Source organism: Salvelinus alpinus, chromosome 17 (assembly GCF_045679555.1).
Source record: "Salvelinus alpinus chromosome 17, SLU_Salpinus.1, whole genome shotgun sequence".
Taxonomy (NCBI): domain Eukaryota; kingdom Metazoa; phylum Chordata; class Actinopteri; order Salmoniformes; family Salmonidae; genus Salvelinus; species Salvelinus alpinus.
Genome location: NC_092102.1, coordinates 11,687,065 through 11,705,720, shown reverse-complemented (window position 1 = coordinate 11,705,720; position 18,656 = coordinate 11,687,065). Strand labels below are relative to the sequence as shown.

At 42.5% G+C, this 18,656-nt stretch overlaps 2 protein-coding genes and 1 long non-coding RNA gene across 5 annotated transcripts in view; 1 reads left to right on the top strand and 2 right to left on the bottom strand.

Annotated features, from left to right (window-relative positions):
* LOC139542122 (uncharacterized) overlaps positions 1–2,497 on the bottom strand; it is a 30,100-nt gene extending 27,603 nt beyond the window's left edge. The window contains exon 1 of the long non-coding RNA XR_011668469.1: positions 2,399–2,497. This is a non-coding gene — a long non-coding RNA (uncharacterized lncRNA). The remainder of the gene's footprint in view (positions 1–2,398) is intronic.
* The window catches only part of LOC139542119 (tensin-2-like), a 49,573-nt gene extending 37,830 nt beyond the window's left edge, over positions 1–11,743 (top strand). For 2 of the 3 annotated variants that reach the window (XM_071347177.1, XM_071347179.1), the window contains exons 20-28: positions 180–1,234; positions 1,336–1,467; positions 1,597–1,689; positions 2,030–2,107; positions 2,431–2,511; positions 7,791–7,959; positions 8,132–8,200; positions 8,668–8,697; positions 9,901–11,743. In XM_071347177.1, the coding sequence (XP_071203278.1) occupies positions 180–1,234; positions 1,336–1,467; positions 1,597–1,689; positions 2,030–2,107; positions 2,431–2,511; positions 7,791–7,959; positions 8,132–8,200; positions 8,668–8,697; positions 9,901–10,042 (1,849 nt within the window). In that variant the 3' untranslated portion in view covers positions 10,043–11,743. The remainder of the gene's footprint in view (positions 1–179; positions 1,235–1,335; positions 1,468–1,596; positions 1,690–2,029; positions 2,108–2,430; positions 2,512–7,790; positions 7,960–8,131; positions 8,201–8,667; positions 8,698–9,900) is intronic. The other variant, XM_071347178.1, reaches the window with a different exon arrangement.
* LOC139542121 (dihydropteridine reductase-like) lies at positions 3,823–6,967 on the bottom strand. The gene is made up of 7 exons (XM_071347180.1): positions 6,514–6,967; positions 5,834–5,926; positions 5,364–5,460; positions 5,118–5,258; positions 4,800–4,908; positions 4,636–4,719; positions 3,823–4,171 (listed from the first exon to the last, which is right to left on the bottom strand). Exons 1-7 carry the CDS (start codon positions 6,604–6,606, stop codon positions 4,072–4,074), a joined length of 717 nt encoding a protein of 238 aa, XP_071203281.1. The 5' UTR covers positions 6,607–6,967; the 3' UTR covers positions 3,823–4,071.
* Positions 11,744–18,656: the final 6,913 nt, after the last annotated feature.

Sequence of the window (18,656 nt, the reverse complement as noted above, 5' to 3'; positions counted from 1 at the left end):
TGTGAAATTATTTGGATTTATACAAATTATCTTTGAAAGACAGTGTCCTGAAAAAGGGACGTTTCTTTTTTTGCTGAGTTTAGGATACAGAAGTACCAGACAATTTCCTTAAATAAACATTTCAAAATGTAATGTAAGAATATGCATATCTCTTTTAATATGACTTTCTATTTTTTTAGGCCCAGTCTAGGTGTACAAGAGGATGAAGTTCGATCGACTGACATAGTCAACAGTGACTTTGAATCTGCCCAGTCTCAGGATAGGCCCGATAGTACTGCTGCTCAAGTGTCTCAGCCCAACCAGCAACACATCCCTGACCCCTCACAGTCTTCATCCGTGACACCCACACCTTCCCCCACCCAACTCAACAGCCACTGCACCACACCGACACATCCACCCTCACCCAACCAGCCCCAGAACCACTGTACCACACTCTCACCTACAACCAGCCAACCCAGCAACCACTGCCTCTCCGTATCACCCACTCAGACCCCCCCTGAGAAAGTTAGCCCACCTGGTCCAGAGACCACCCTTCCTACAGAGACTGCTGCACCGCCTCCTCTTGCCCAGCACCAGCCACCCAACCCCAACTCTGCACCTGGCACAACGGGACCCTGCCCAGCTCAGGGCCAGCTGAATGGAGCATGTCCACCCAGGGAGGTGACCCCAGAGGTCCCTAAATCCATCTCGACCCCCACTTCGGCTCCTTCCTCCCCCCAGCCTCCCATCAGCAGTCTGGAGGGCTCCCCCTCCTCAGAACCTCCTGTGCCTGGCTTCGCCACCCTGTGCCGGAGGCTGATGCTGGGCACTGAGCCCCCAGGACCCCTGCAGCATTACCCTGGCATGGAGGGCAGTGCCAGTGGGCACTCTTCAGCCCCTGAGGGACATGACACCCCCACCTTCCCCACCTCTGCCACCAGCTGCTGTGCCCAATCTGCCCCTCATGTGCCATACTCGGGCTACACTGCTGTCACCATCCCCCAGCCCCCACTCCCAGAGAAACGGCGGCAGTCTGCCCAGCCAGGATCACCTAACGGCGGGGTGGGTACCCTGAGGCCCTCCCTCTCACAGCACCATGTCACCTTCTCTCCAATGGTGGGGGAGATGGCACCCCCTGCAGGCCAAGGAGAAGGAATTCTATCAGTGGAAGGAGAGATGGCAGGCAGAGTCAGTGTTAAATTTGTCCAGGACAGCTCACGCTTCTGGTACAAACCTGGCATCTCCAGGGACCAAGGTAACTTAAGTTACTTTTTAACTCATCATAAAGAAAGCTGTTTGACTGTTATGAAATATGCATGAAACTTTTTTTTATGTCTATTTTCTGTTTGCCTGTAGCCATAGCTGCGCTGAAGGAGAGAGAACCAGGGGCGTTTCTTATCCGGGACAGCAACTCCTTCCAGGGTGCCTATGGCCTGGCACTGAAGGTGGCCATCCCGCCCGCTAACGTCAACAACCACAGCAGCAAAGGTATGACTCAACAACTGCCCGAGCCTTTTGCCTTCATCTCAACACCCTACATTTCCTCGACACAAAGCACTTCAATTTCAGCTAGCTAATAGTGTTCTTCATGTTCTCTCCCTAACACACACATGGTAGCCAATCCATTAGAGCAGCTGGTGCGACACTTCCTGATTGAGCCGGGCCCCCGTGGAGTGAAGATCAAAGGGTGTCAGAATGAGCCCCATTTTGGTGAGATGTTCATTAAGAATAGTATACTCTCAGTTTTGGGCTATATTGTTTTAGTTTGTTCAGTATTCAGCTATTTAGGCATTCAGTCATTATGTTCCATAGTTGTTGTTCCCACTGGATCATTTAGTCTAAGGGCTCTATTCAGTCCGTATCGCGGAAGTTCAGCATTACAGCGAGATTGAAATTTAAAGGCAATGTTCCCACGTTAGCGGACACTGCATTCACAGTAAACGCTGCATATGTCGGCTCAATCAAAAATGACCTTTACATTTCTATCGTGCAATCGGTAACAATTCAGCGATACAGATTGAATAGAGCCCTAAATGTCTGTGTTCCACAGGGAGTTTGTCTGCATTGGTGTACCAGCACTCCATCACCCCCATTTCCCTACCCTGTTCCCTACGGATCCCAGAAAAAGGTCTGCAGTCACTCACATTATGGCCTATTATTAGCTAGCCGGCTGGAGTCATTTTAATGGGAACCAGTCCCCACCGAAGTAAACATAAGCTGTTTGATAACCATTGATGCTAAGTACCCTCTCACAATCTAATCCCTAGACAATTTGTGCAATAATAGTACATAGACATTTTAGGTTTGTAGCACTTTTCACTGATACATAATGCATAGAATTATAACCTTCTGGCAAGGTTGAAATATTTCCAGCAATTTCCTCCAGATGGAGACAGAGTATAGATATTGATTCAAATACCTTTATCTAATTTGTACATCCCTGTGTTGCAGATCCCATTGGAGAAATGCAGGCGCTGCAGTCGACTGCCAGTAACATGAGCACTGCTGCAGACCTGCTGAAACAGGGTGCAGGTGAGTTCCCTAGCCTAGTCAGTTATCACAATGTTCAATTACAAATGGCTGCATTCCTGCTGTTGTGTGTGACATATATGAACTCCATGGTGTTTTATAATGTAATACATCTTATTTTCCACAGTATATAGGGCGTAAACTATGTTGTAGTCCATGCAACTGATAATGATAGAGCAAGTCACATGTTTTATACATTTGTGTAATATACCAGTTTTTCTCATATTCATTCAACAGTGACCTGCCAATTGCTAATGGAAATGCTTTTAAGCCTACCTCCACTTGTAAATTAAATCCATTCGTCTATCCTTCTGGATGAATGGAAATTTTTTTGCGGTGCATAATATCCATTTTGTCAGGTTATTGTTTTTGTTAGCTTCGTTGACGTTAGCTGACACTCAGGGGATGCCAGGACCAAACTTTGTAGACGCCCCAAATAAGCACTGTTTATCAATTTTTTTAAAGGCAATACGCATGTGCAAACTATGAAATCCACTCAATTAAATGAATGAAGCTAGCAAAGCCCTATGCCTGAAACGTCCATCAACAGTTACTGGAGTGCATTTCAGTTAACGGGAAGGAAGGCACTGCATACGACGATCGTGATGCATACCCTGGCGACTCGAGGTTTTGATGCAGTTTTAGTACATTTTGGGATTTGAGAGAAAGAATTTTTTTTTTTTGAGAAAACAAATATTAGATAACTAAAACAATACTTAAATATAATTGTCTTTTCAATTTGACTTTCATAACAGCTATTTTGATTAAATTGTCATTACAGAGTAAGCACTGCCTACCCTGACTGCACATCACTGACACACACACAGATGGTGTGTTTGAGCAGTAATGCTAACAAAGCCCACAGTAAATTTGGTCGGTGAGTGAAGGCGGGGGAGGTGCATCTGCGACAGTCAAAAGTTGGGACACTGTGGGGGTTTTCCAGCAGCAAGGCTCAGGTCAATATGGCAGTGTCAACATAGCTGCTATTGTCAATAAAAGGTTTTCTTTACAAAATGTTGAAATAAACTTATGTACCCCCATATCACACTCACAAACTGAAAACGTAACATGTGTACAATTAACTTGTTAGATGTTAAATATCACTGATTTTTATTCCCTGTAGCTTTAGAATCATGGCAAAGGTGGTTCCTAGTTCAGTCACGTTAACGTGGGTCAACCAAAAACACCCTAATGATTGCTTAACTCAAATCAAATTTATAAAGCCCTTTTTACATCAGTAAATGTCACAAGTGGTTATAAAGAAACCCAGCCTAAAACCCTAAACAGCAAGCAATGCTGATTTAGAAGCACAAATGAAGAAGCAAAATTATTATTATTATTATTTTTTTTTTTACATTTGTAAAGTTCATGCAATCGATATGTAGGCACATGTCGAACTATTTTTATCCCATAATGCAACACACTTTGAAAGGCGGTGACCGACTAGACAAAATGTATCTGCTTGAACGCGCCCAGCATTAAGTAGTGTTGTGGTAATTTCAGTTCTTGAGGACAGTGAGCAGATGATTGCGGAAGAGTGTGCACATACACGTGCGTGCGCCTCTACATCGGTGTGGCCTGTGTCTGGCCCTGTGATGTCACCAGCTGCAGCAGAGTTCCGGAGGCTGGTCGGTTCTCTCCTGTCGACCAGCCGTAGAACATTCTGGAACAACACAATTGAACATTCCATAGATCACAGCACGGTAGAACACAACACAGTAAAACATTCTAAAACATCACATCAGACAGCACTGAATCACAACACGTTATTATATCACAGTACTGTGTTAAAGCAGTGCTTCTTAATCCTGGTGCTAGGGATCCAATGGGGTGCACATTTTAGCTTTTGCCCTAGCACTGCACACATCTGATTCCATTATTCAAAGGTTTGATGATAAATTGATTAGTGTAATCAGGTGTCTAGTGCTAGGTCTCCTGGACCAGGATAGAGAAACTGTTACAGCATGGCTCTTGCAGCATCAGGGGTTTGGGTTCGATTCCTGCTGAGACCACCCATATGGAAATGTAAGCCGGCATAGCTAAATACTGTATATTACATCATTATATTATATTTTGTGTGGTGTGTGTGTGTGTGTGTGTGTATGGACAGCACTGTCGCACACTCACTCTGCCACATATTCCAGTGGTGTCCAGGAAGTGACATCAGCGTCAGGCATGAACTTCCTGTTCATAGGCGTATCCAAGGTAATGCTGTCAGAGTGCAAAAGATGATTACAGACTGGTGTGAATGTGTGCCCGTTCGTCTGTGTGGGTGTGTCTGTCTGTCTTACGGTAGTATAGCGACAGCAGCAGCTTGTGGAGGGAGGCCACTGTTGGTTCCCGCTAGAGACTGACACAGCTGGTGGACCGCTGCCTTCGCCATACCATAACCCAACATACCTACACACACACGCAAGAGGGAGAGAACAATATATGGAATCTACTGCTCACATTCTTAATGGATGCCAATCATAAAAGCCAGGCAGTGAGGGGTGGCAACGCAGATGCAAAATAGGGAGCGGAACAGAATGGATGGGTGGGAAAACCAGAGACAGCTCTGTGATGGAGAGAGAAGGGATATTTGTTAATTGATTTTTGAGTGTGTGTACCTGGGGTTCCGGTCAGGGCAGCCTGGGCTCCAGACAGTGTGAGCAGCCCCCCTTCTCTCAGGTGTCTGGTTGCTAGGTGACTGGAAATGGTAGACGTCCACACACTCTGCTTCCACATCAGATCACTGTTCTTATAGAGAGCTACACACACACACACACACATACAATCATTGTCTTATACAGGGCTGAAGAGAGGGAAAGAGAGATCAGTGGTTGTCCGTGTGTCTGTCTGTGTCGAGCCCTGACCTTTAGCCTTGGCGCTGCCTCCGGCCCATCCTCCCGCCACACACAGGATGGCATCCACCTTCTGGTCGCCTAGCAACGACAACACATCCACTGTCACCTAGGCAACACACACACACACACACACTCCATGATCAACATTACATTTACATTTAAGTCATTTAGCTGACGCTCTTATCCAGAGCGACTTACAATTTGGAAAGTTCATACATATTCATCCTGGTCCCCCCGTGGGGAATGAACCCACAACCCTGGCGTTGCAAGCGCCATGCTCTACCAACTGAGCCACACGGGACCGTGTGGCTCAGTTGGTATGGGCATACATACATCAACATGGGCATACATACAGCATATAACAGACACAGCCTGGCTTAATGTCCTCTTCTCCCTCATCTCCTTCCCTCTGTGGCGTTGAAGGAAATAGCTGAGGGAAAGAGACGAGACAAGGAGAGGAGGAGCGGGGAGGGTCTCACCTGTTCTGCCTGGTCAGTAAAGGAGTCGGTTGGTTTGACTAGGATGTTGACGCTTGCCTCCTCATTGGCATTGATGTCAATACACGCCACCCACTGGAGAAACACACACAGTACTGTAGGCAGGGCTGCAATTTGAGTGTGGCTTCAGCTCTATATATTCTATTTATTTAACCTTAGTTCGGTTAAAAGATCTTTGAGGTTAGAGAGCTCTTTAGCGAGGGGTACCCGGCCAGTTAAGACAGTTCCTAATTCTACTGGCACCAACGTTACACCTTAAACCTGGGGGTGTATTAATTCCGCCGATTTTGTTTCAAAACGTTTCTTAAACGGAAGCAAACAGAACAAAACGGGGAGCGACTTACCTGAATTTGTCCAATAGAAACTCTCGTTTTAGGCGTGTATCATTAGTGCACACAAAGTAGCAAACCGTTGCAAAACGTTTGGCAACGAAAACGACCGTTTCAATTAGACAAATTCGGGCTCCGTTTGCTTTTGTTTGGTTCCGTTTGTTCCTAGTGAATACACCTTACAAGAGCTACCATAATAACAACACTAGAAGTCTGACAGTCGGCATCAGTTATATTTCTATACTGTTCATATACCTGACGTTGTTGAAGCTAATATCGTTCATTGTAGCTTTACAAAGAAGAACAACAGTTTGTCTGTCTGTCAATTCTCACCCAGTTTTTAGACTTGAAGTATTGGACACAAGTGGCCCCTAGTGCTCCTTTCCCGCCGTAGATGATGACTTTTCGTGCCTCTCCCGCCGCCATACCTATAGCTTTGTCTGGTACGTTAACTAATGTCTGTCCGCGGACAGAAGGGGCTGTTGTAGGTTCTAGAACTAGACTGTAAACTCCTCCGTTCAGACTTTGCTATTCCACCTGGTCGTCACTAGTTACCGCAGCCACAAAGTCATAATTATGGCTAAACCCCTCCTATTTCTACAATTTATCTTCTTAAAATCAGATTTTAAACTCACCCTTAACCCTAACCACACTGTTAACATTATGCGTAACCTTAAATTTAGACAACAACAAAAACGTTTTTTGTTTAATGTTTCCGATTATAGGCATTTTTTGACTTTCTGGCTGTGGTAACTAGTGACTACCCTTCCACCTCAATGATCAGTTCACCCGGAACTAGTTACTAACCAAATACCGCCCCAGAGCCCGGAGGACCAATAGAAATTCTCCAAAGCGAAATCTGACCAATCACTAAAAGAGTGTGAGCATTATTTTTTTTAAAGTTTATAAAATGTTTATTGACATTACATGAATATACAGTCTTGATCATACATGCAAGTTACATTTATGGCCAGGTAGAACATACCTACTTTAGGTCAATGCATTTAATTACCAGGAGGTCCAACACCCAGGTGTTGGAACACAAGCTATACACTTCCCAATACTAACATTTCTCCCACAATCGTTAAGACTTAACTAAGAAATAAAAATCACATAAATCATACATTCTGTACAGTACAAGCAGCACATAGCGCCAGCAGGGATCTCATAGGGTGAGTTGTTTTTCAAGGTCCTTGATCAGCGAAGACTTCAGCTGTGAAATAGTGGCAATTCTCATCTGCTTCTGACTAGAGTACTTGTTCTTAAGCATATGAAGAGTGTGAGCTCGTTTGCCCAGCAGGGGGAGTTGGGACGTCACAGTACTAACTTTCCGTGTTGAACTTAACTGTTCTGATACCGTACAAAAAAAAACAGAACAGAGCACACTGGAATTAATGAATCACTGTGATGTGAGCTGATATAATTCCTATGTGATGCATAATGCATTAGCTGCTATTGATACAGTACTATGTAATGCCGCATTTGAAAAACTTGCCTAGTTAAATAAAGGTTAAATAAATACAAATGTCGAATTTGAAACTAAATCATTCTCTCACAGTTCCCTTCCTGATTGTTCTGACTTTTTCCTGTCCCACCCCTCTCCCGTCCAGCCTGCAACGTGCTCTACCTGAATTCTGTGGAGACTGAGTCACTGACTGGACCACAGGCCATCTCCAAGGCAAACGGAGCCACGCTGGCACGAAACCCCCAGCCAGCGGCCACAGTGGTCCACTTTAAAGTTTCTTCACAGGGCATCACACTGACTGACAGCCAGCGCAGGTAACATTACCACTGACAAAATCATATGGTCTAAATGTCACCCACATAAGTCATTAGTGATTAGGAAAGAAAGCAGGAAGAAAGGTTGTATGGATGTATTGTGGTAGATTAGTACATATGATCGTGATATCAATGGTCACACTAAATGGTCTTTCTGTCGGTCTGTCTATAGGGTGTTCTTCAGGAGACACTACCCAGTCAACAGTGTGACTTTCAGCAGTATCGACCCCCAGGACAGGAGGTGGGCACTGGAGTAGCACACTAACACAAACCATTCACAAACAATTTAAATGTCAGTCAACCATGACGTATAACATGAATTACATGAAGACTGTGCCCTTATGCAATCTAATACACCTCGACCACACTGTTTATAAACCATCTCAGCTAACCATCTAAACAAGAGAAAACATTGAGGCATTTCCATTCTGTCATCACCATATTTCATTCATCCATTGCTGTAAACCTGCGCATGGATCTGTGGGTGTGAGCTTGAAATATGTGTTTCTGAGTGTGTGTGTGTGTGTGTGTGTGTGTGTGTGTGTGTGTGTGTGTGTGTGTGAGAGAGAGAGAGAGAATGTGATGTGTTTATGCCTGGGCAATGCAGGCCGTGGCTGTGACTGCACCTGTACCCATGCCTGTGCTTGTTTGAGAGCTCTGTCTGTCAGTGTGGGTCTTGAGTCCGGTCTGTCTTTCTCTTTGCTTCAGGTGGACTAACTCAGACAGAACAACATCTAAGTAAGTGCTCTATGTGTGTTTGTGCATATGTTTGTTTGGGAGTGTGATGTGTTTGTATGTGTATTGATCGGTGTGACACGATGTTTGATTACCTGCATGGCATCATATTGCTTTTGTGCCTTTGCCATCATCCCAGTAAATACAGTATCTGTTGACCACGGTCACAAATTCATGTTCACAAATATTCATGCTCACAGCTTCTATTTTATGCCAGTTCATAGGCATTATGTACATTTGTGTAGTTCGATGATTATTTATTTTTTATCGTATATTAGCTTAGGAGATATTATCATAGCCTGATCCACCATCCTGACCGCTACGCACTTCACTGAATCCGAGTAGCGGAACATAATGTACTGTAAGCTCGCGAGATCAGGATAATCAGATGAGGCTAATATTATCCTTCCAGGTTCTACCTTCTACTACGGTAACTTTGTTTGGTTACCTGGCCCATATCTTAGTCTCAGCCTGTTCCCGTCTAAACAGTTAGGCCTAGATTCGATTCAATCAGATCAAGCAATAACCTGCGATAGCAGACACAGATATTTTGGCGGTTTTCGGAGGTGGAACTGCTTTGGAGCAACTGCTCCGCTTAACTCGTGTTAGAAGTTCAGAATCAGAAAGTGTAGGCTATTATAAAAGTAATTATGCTCAAAATAAATAAAAAATTCGACGAAATAATGAGGATTGCTATCATCCTAATCGAGGTGTAGATTACATCTCACATTCCAGTGTTCAAACTTGTATACAAGGCTGCATAGAATTTCTCTTAATGTGACTCCTTTCAGCCAATGGCAATGTCCGCTTTAGGTATAATGCCGGGTGCCACTTATGGATTTGACAGCTCTGACACTGCCAAAACGGATCTGATTGAGTTGAGCCTTTAATCACAGAAGTCTCACTCATAGTATTAAACCAGTAAGAATGGGCATCAATATGTCTAAATAGGGGCTTGATTCAATCCGGAAAGCAGAATAATTGCAATATAGCGCAATTTATATTTAAAGGTAATTTCCGATTGAGCCGGCATATGCAGCGTTTACCATGAATGCAGTTTCCGCAAACGCAAGAAACCTTGTCTTTAAATGTCAATTGCGTTATAATGCGGATCTTTCGCAGTCAGGTTCGAATCTAGCCCTAGGTGTGTATTTCTAACCCTCTAATATCTATTTCCTCTCTCCCCCTCCTCCTTCTGTTCAATAGGGTGTTTGGGTTTGTAGCCAAGAAGCCAGGCAGCATGGCAGAAAATGTGTGTCATCTGTTTGCTGAGCTAGACCCGGAGCAGCCAGCCTCTGCCATTGTCAACTTCATCAACAAGGTGATGTTAGGGCCGCAGCGCAGGTAGAGAACCAAGCCAAAGACCCGTCACCGGTGTTACACTGTCAACAGTGTTACAGCTCCCAAAGAGGAGGCTTCAAAACAAATGCTTTACAGACCCACAAAGCACCATTGGCTTTGTCTTCTCAAAGACTGAGTTTTGAAACCAAAAGGCTCAACATTTCAAACATGACTGCCATTTTGAATTATAGTCAAAATGTATTAGTTGTTTAAATGTCTAATATCTAAAAATGCCTTAAAGGTCCAATGCAGCCATTTTTATCTCAATATCAAATCATTTCTGGGTAACAATGAAGTACCTTATTGTAATTGTTTTCAATTAAAATGGTTAAAAAATATATTTTTCTCAGCAAAGAGCAATTTCTCAAGCAACAATTTTGCTAGAACTGTCTGTGAGTGGTCTAAGCGGAAAACTGAAAAACTAGCTGTTATTGGCAGAGAGGTTTGGAACTCTCTTATTTGTCTATTAACAAATGTATCGCCTTGTGATGTCACCAGGCAGGCCAAAACTTGATCCCACCATAACAGGTGGATATTTCAGGCGGTCCTTTCAAACAGCTCTTAAACTAAAATGGCATTTATCATTTTCAGAGTATTATTCCAACCTCAGTGTGGAAATACATATAAAACACAGGAAACCTAGTTTTTAACAGCACTGGGCCTTTAATTTCCTATTGCCTTAAAGTTACCAAAGCCTTGTCGTCACTTGTTAGTCATTTAAGGTTTCAGGTATGCAGTAAGCAGCATAGTCCACCCACAGGCCTACCAAAGACTACTCTTAATTACACATAAACCTTGCCTCAACCCTGTCACTCTCCCCAGTATAAGTCAAACACAATGTTGAAGATGTAGTCCTACAGTAGGCTACAGTAGAAAGTCAAAGTGAACGTGAGAAACGTCTATTTGTAATGTGCAAGGGAGAGAGTGTATGTGGTTAGGGTATCAGTGTGTGTAGAGGCTAGGGCACAGATATGGTCAGTACTAGAGATTATGGGGTATTGTTATGTTTTGTTCACATGTACGTTCGTATGAATTGTACTCTAGAAAGAAAAGTTTGTAGTAACCAAGGAATAATGGTGTGCCGCACCAATGCATTGTATTTATACCTATGGCTTTTTCTGTTAAGAGCAATACACACTAATATTGCTGCAAATAGTCATTTTGTTCTATTCCACAATTTTTTTTGTGGGTCAATTATCTAGACTATGGGGCAAATACTAGTCCTTACTATACTGTATAACATTGAGAAATGTATTCAAACATTAAAAACAAGACAAGAATAAGTCACAATATCAATGTAACTCCCACATATATTTTTACCTGTATGACTTTATGTACAAAGTTAACACACAAAGCAGACAGTTGTCTAAGGTCCTATGTACTTAACCAAAGACAGAGCACTCCTGTATTAAGATTTAATCGTTCATATTTTTAAGCTTCATGTATTTGTATTCTTAGTGTTTTGCATTGTTTTTGTAAGAAAAAGAAAGACACTACTTTGTATGACAGCGGTAATATATTGTGGTCTGTTTTCTTATTGATTTTTATATGTAGTAATATATTTTCTCATATGCAGCTAGGAAAGGGAGGACAAAAGGAAACATTTGTAAGAAAATCTATGTTATATGCTATTTTTTAAGAAAGCTTTGTATGCACAAATAAAGAATATAATAAATAAAAAAATAAAAAATTCTGGTACCAAATCTGACTTCTGCTCATTGGATTTATTATCACTAGGTTTCTAAACTGTACTCCAGAATTTAAAGCCTCATGTATTTTGCTTAATTTTTTAAGAGCAAGAATCAGGCCTGAAAACAAAGATGTCACAAACAGAGGAGACATACAGACAGGTCCCAAAAAATAACCATCTTTATTAGTTGAATTATTTTTCGCCATTTTAGAATTCTGCATTTGAAAAATATACATTTATTCAAAAATATCTAAAAAGCAAGATCCGTCAAGTTATTTTTTTACATTGCACATCATCCGTTTTAATTTCACCTTTCTCCATTGTAGCCTCGTCCCATGATCTTTGTGCTCTTGTCAACTCATTGCTGTCATTTTCATGCCAATCCCTGTCTGTCATTGTCAAACAGACAGGCATTCAGGCCATCTCTATTGCCATTTAGTGCAATAACACTCTTCAAATTAAACAGCTAATCCGCAAACTTGGAAATACCACACAAACGTACAACTTTTTAACGTTCTCGAAATACAACTCTGAAACTAAATTTCAAGCCATTTCATTAGCCTATTCTATGTAGGTCTTTGACAAGAGGGTGTGCTTTGGAATGTAAACAACATTAGCAAGATGCTCAACATAATAGGACAGTGAGTGAGTTAATTTAATTAAAGTTATCCTGACTTGGTTAATACCACAGCAGTTGCCATTACAAAGATCCCTTTTACAAGCCACTACGGAGTTATGTCCAAGCTGGGCCTCCAGACAGACGTCCATACATCATACTGTGCTAGTGCTGTGTACTTGGCAAGACTATGCTTTTAGTATTACAATCCTGTCTAGACTACAATCTTGTCTAGACTTAAAGGGTTGGATTTACTAGCTAATTGGGCTCAACTAAAACATTTGCAGTTTCCCCCATGATTTAGGGCAGTCAAATGAACGATCCCAAAAACATAAAACTGCCTTATGAACATTGCCTTTACCATCTTATCTTAAGTTTAATCTACAACTGTTGCACATAGTGCCTTCAGAAATAATTCATACCCCTTGACGTTTTGTTGTGTTATAGCCTGAATTCAAAATTGATTAAATTGAATAAAATTTTCCCCCTCACAACTACACACAATACCCCATAATGACAAAGTGAAAATATGTTTAAATTGTACTTTTTGCAAATGTATTGAAAATGAAATACAAAAATCAAATGTATATACAGTGGGGAGAACAAGTATTTGATACACTGCCGATTTTGCAGGTTTTCCTACTTACAAAGCATGTAGAGGTCTGTAATTTTTATCATAGGTACACTTCAACTGTGAGAGACGGAATCTAAAACAAAAATCCAGAAAATCACATTGTATGATTTTTAAGTAATTAATTTGCATTTTATTGCATGACATAAGTATTTGATACATCAGAAAAGCAGAACTTAATATTTGGTACAGAAACCTTTGTTTGCAATTACAAAGATCATACGTTTCCTGTAGTTATTGACCAGGTTTGCACACACTGCAGCAGGGATTTTGGCCCACTCCTCCATACATACCTTCTCCAGATCCTTCAGGTTTCGGGGCTGTCGCTGGGCAATACGGACGTTCAGCTCCCTCCAAAGATTTTCTATTGGGTTCAGGTCTGGAGACTGGCTAGGCCACTCCAGGACCTTGAGATGCTTCTTACGGAGCCACTCCTTAGTTGCCCTGGCTGTGTGTTTCGGGTCGTTGTCATGCTGGAAGATCCAGCCACGACCCATCTTCAATGCTCTTACTGAGGGAAGGAGGTTTTTGGCCAAGATCTCGCGATACATGGCCCCATCCATCCTCCCCTCAATACGGTGCAGTCGTCCTGTCCCCTTTGCAGAAAAGCATCCCCAAAGAATTATGTTTCCACCTCCATGCTTCACGGTTGGGAGGGTGTTCTTGGGGTTGTACTCAACCTTCTTCTTCCTCCAAACACGGCGAGTGGAGTTTAGACCAAAAAGCTCTATTTTTGTCTCATCAGACCACATGACCTTCTCCCATTCCTCCTCTGGATCATCCAGATGGTCATTGGCAAACTTCAGACGGGCCTGGACATGCGCTGGCTTGAGCAGGGGGACCTTGCGTGCGCTGCAGGATTTCAATCCATGACAGCGTAGTGTGTTACTAATGGTTTTCTTTGAGACTGTGGTCCCAGCTCTCTTCAGGTCATTGACCAGGTCCTGCCGTGTAGTTCTGGGCTGATCCCTCACCTTCCTTATGATCATTGATGCCCCACGAGGTGAGATCTTGCATGGAGCCCCAGACCGAGGGTGATTGACCGTCATCTTGAACATCTTCCATTTTCTAATAATTGCGCCAACAGTTGTTGCCTTCTCACCAAGCTGCTTGCCTATTGTCCTGTAGCCCATCCCAGCCTTGTGCAGGTCTACAATTTTATCCCTGATGTCCTTACACAGCTCTCTGGTCTTGGCCATTGTGGAGAGATTGGAGTCTGTTTGATTGAGTGTGTGTACAGGTGTCTTTTATACAGGTAACAAGTTCAAACAGGTGCAGTTAATACAGGTAATGAGTGGAGAACAGGAGGGCTTCTAAAAGAAAAACTAACAGGTCTGTGAGAGCCGGAATTCTTACTGGTTGGTAGGTGATCAAATACTTATGTCACGCAATAAAATGCAATTTAATTACTTAAAAATCATACAATGTGATTTTCTGGATTTTTGTTTTAGATTCCGTCTCTCACAGTTGAAGTGTACCTATGATAAAAATTACAGACGTCTACATGCTTTGGAAGTAGGAAAACCTTCAAAATCGGCAGTGTATCAAATACTTGTTCTCTCCACTGTAAGTATTCACACCATGAGTCAATAGTTTGTTGAAGCACATTTGAGGCGATTACAGCTTTGAGTAATTTAGGGTTTTCTGCATCAGCTTTGCACATCTAGAGTTGGGGATTTTCTCTCATTCTTCCTTGCAAAATTTCCCAAGCTTTGCTACGTTAGATGGGGTACGGCGGTGAACAGCAATCTTGAAGTCTTTCCACAGATTTTCAAAGGGACTCAAGTCTGGGCTTTGGCTGGGTAACTCAAGGACTTTAACATTCTTGTTCTGGAGCCATTCTCGTGTTGCTTTGGCTGTATGTTTGGGGTCATTATCCTGTTGGAATGTAAATCTTCACCCTAGTCTAAGGTTGTTTGCACTCTGAAGTAGGTTTTCATCAAGGATTTGCCTGTATTTGGCTCCATTCATTGTTCCCTCTATCCTTATCAGTCTCCCAGTCCCTGCCACCGAAAAGCATCCCCATAGCATGATGCTGCCACCATCATGCTTCACGGTAGGGGTGGTGTTAGATGGTTGATGAGCTGTGCCTGGTTTTCCCCAGACATAGTGCTTTGCATTCAGGCCAAAAAGTTTTTGGGCTCATCAGACCACATAATCGTTTGCCTTATGATCTCAGTCTTTCACTTGCCTTTTTGCAAACTCCAGGTGTGCTGTTATGTGGCTTCTTCTCAGGAGTGGCTTCTGTCTGACCACTCTCCCATAAAGCCCAGATTGGTGAAACTCTGTAGAGAGAGTTGTCCTCCTGGCAGGTTCTCCCATCTCAGTTAAGGAAGTCTGTAATTCTGATGAGTGGTCATCGGGTTATTGGTCACCTCCCTGACCAAGGTCCTTTTTGCCCAGTTGCTCAGTTTGGTCGAACAGCCAGCTCTAGGTAGTTCCATATTTCTTTACATTTTCCAATTATGGAGACCAAACTTTCTACATTCTAGAAATTGTTTCAACTGTGGGACCTTATATAGACAGGTGTGTTTCTTTCTAAATCATGTCCAAACAATTGAATTGGCCAGAGGTGGACTCCAAGGAAGTAGTAGTGGCATCTTAAGGATGATCAAAGGAAATTGGATGCACCGGAGCTCATAGCAAAGGGGTGAGAATACTTACGTAAATTAGATATTTATGTATTTGATAAAACCTTTTTTTTTCTTCACTTTGTCATTACGGAGTATTGTGTGTAGATTGGTGAGAAAATTCAGGCTGTAACAACAAAATATGGAATAAGTCAATGGGTATGAATAGTTTCTGAAGTCCCTGTAGCTGCTTTGTTGCTTGCATGCGATTGGCTGTGGTCTTGGGGGTGGCATACAGCCTGGGAGACAGGCTCAAATGCCCCACGATAGCTTAGATGCCCCAAGAGCTCTTAGCTCAAGGTAAAGGACATTTATCTTGCTAACATTCTAACTTATAAACTGATAATGTGCTCCAAACACAAATGAAAGCTGAAGATGTTCGCATGAAATGTACCATCCATAACAATCAATAAAAACATATGCACTGATCCACCATGGGCTCTGCCGCCTCAGCCATACTGTCCACTCCTATTTATCTTGTGATCTCAACAAAACAACTTTTTTTTCATGTTGTGATCATGAGTTAAATACGTTGTGATTATTTATTTATTCGTATGTCCTCTCTGGACTTCAGCATTTGTGGGTTCGATTACAGGCTCAAAATGGCCAGAAACAAATAACTTTTTTACAAAACTCACCAATCTATTCTTGTTCTGAGAAATGAAGGCTATTCCTTGCAAGAAATTGCCAAGAAACTGAAGATCTCGTACAACGCTGTGTGCTACTCCCTTCACAGAAAAGCGCGAACTGGCTCTAACCAGAATAGAAAGAGGAGTGGGAGGCCCCGGTGTACAACTGAGCCAAACACCAGTCTCAACGTCCACAGTGAAGATGCTCCAGGATGCTGGCCTTCTAGGCAGAGTTCCTCTGTCCAGTGTCTGTGTTCTTTTTCCCATCTTAATCTTTTCTTTTTATTGGCCAGTCTGAGATATGTCTTTTTCTTTGCAACTCTGCCTAGAAGGCCAGCATCCCGGAGTCGCCTCTTCACTGTGGACGTTGAGATTGGTGTTTTGCTTGGATTAATCGACTACACAAATGCTGATGCTACAGATACTCAACTATTCAAAAGAAGGCCAGTTTTATTGCTTCTTTAATCAGGACAAAAGTTTTCAGCTGTGCTAACATAATTGCAAAAGGGTTTCTAATGATATATTGGCCTTTTAAAATTATAAACTTGGATTAGCTAACACAACACTCCATTGGAACACAGGAATAAAAGTTACTGATAATGGGCCTCTGTACACCTATGTAGATATTCCATAAAAAATCTGTCGTTTCCAGGTACAATAGTCATTTTCAACATTAACATATAGAGTGGGGCAAAAAAGTATTTAGTCAGCCACCAATTGTGCAAGTTCTCCCACTTAAAAAGATGAGAGAGGCCTGTAATTTTCACCATAGGTACACTTCAACTATGACAGACAAAATGAGAAATAAAAATCCAGAAAATCACGTTGTAGGATTTTTAATGAATTTATTTGCAAATTATGGTGGAAAATAAGTATTTGGTCACCTACAAACAAGCAAGATTTCTGGCTCTCACAGACCTGTAACTTCTTCTTTAAGAGGCTCCTCTGTCCTCCACTCGTTACCTGTATTAATGGCACCTGTTTGAACTTGTTATCAGTATAAAAGACACCTGTCCACAACCTCAAACAGTCACACTCCAAACTCCACTATGGCCAAGACCAAAGAGCTGTCAAAGGACACCAGAAACAAAATTGTAGACCTGCACCAGGCTGGGAAGACTGAATCTGCAATAGGTAAGCAGCTTGGTTTAAAGAAATCAACTGTGGGAGCAATTATTAGGAAATGGAAGACATACAAGACCACTGATAATCTCCCTCGATCTGGGGCTCCACGCAAGATCTCACCCCGTGGGGTCAAAATGATCACAAGAACGGTGAGCAAAAATCCCAGAACCACACGGGGGGACCCAGTGAATGACCTGCAGAGAGCTGGGACCAAAGTAACAAAGCCTACCATCAGTAACACACTACGCCGCCAGGGACTCAAATCCTGCAGTGCCAGACGTGTCCCCCCGCTTAAGCCAGTACATGTCCAGGCCCGTCTGAAGTTTGTTAGAGAGCATTTGGATGATCCAGAAGAAGATTGGGAGAATGTCAGATGAAACCAAAATAGAACTTTTTGGTAAAAACTCAACTCGTCGTGTTTGGAGGACAAAGAATGCTGAGTTGCATCCAAAGAACACCATACCTACTGTGAAGCATGGGGGTGGAAACATCATGCTTTGGGGCTGTTTTTCTGCAAAGGGACCAGGACGACTGATCCGTGTAAAGGACAGAATGAATGGGGCCATGTATCGTGAGATTTTGAGTGAAAACCTCCCTCCATCAGCAAGGGCATTGAAGATGAAATGTGGCTGGGTCTTTCAGCATGACAATGGTCCCAAACACACCGCCCGGGCAACGAAGGAGTGGCTTCGTAAGAAGCATTTCAAGGTCCTGGAGTGGCCTAGCCAGTCTCCAGATCTCAACCCCATAGAAAATCTTTGGAGGGAGTTGAAAGTCCTGTTGCCCAGCAACAGCCCCAAAACATCACTGCTCTAGAGGAGATCTGCATGGAAGAATGGGCCAAAATACCAGCAACAGTGTGTGAAAACCTTGTGAAGACTTACAGAAAACGTTTGACCTCTGTCATTGCCAACAAAGGGTATATAACAAAGTATTGAGATAAACTTTTGTTATTGACCAAATACTTATTTTCCACCATAATTTGCAAATAAATTCATTAAAAATCCTACAATGTGATTTTCTGGATTTTTATTTCTCATTTTGTCTGTCATAGTTGAAGTGTACCTATGATGAAAATTACAGGCCTCTCTCATCTTTTTAAGTGGGAGAACTTGCACAATTGGTGGCTGACTAAATACTTTTTTGCCCCACTCTATATGTTAATGTTGAAAATGACTATTGTACCTGGAAACGACAGATTTTTTATGGAATATCTACATAGGCGTACAGAGGCCCATTATCAGCAACTTTTATTCCTGTGTTCCAATGGAGTGTTGTGTTAGCTAATCCAAGTTTATAA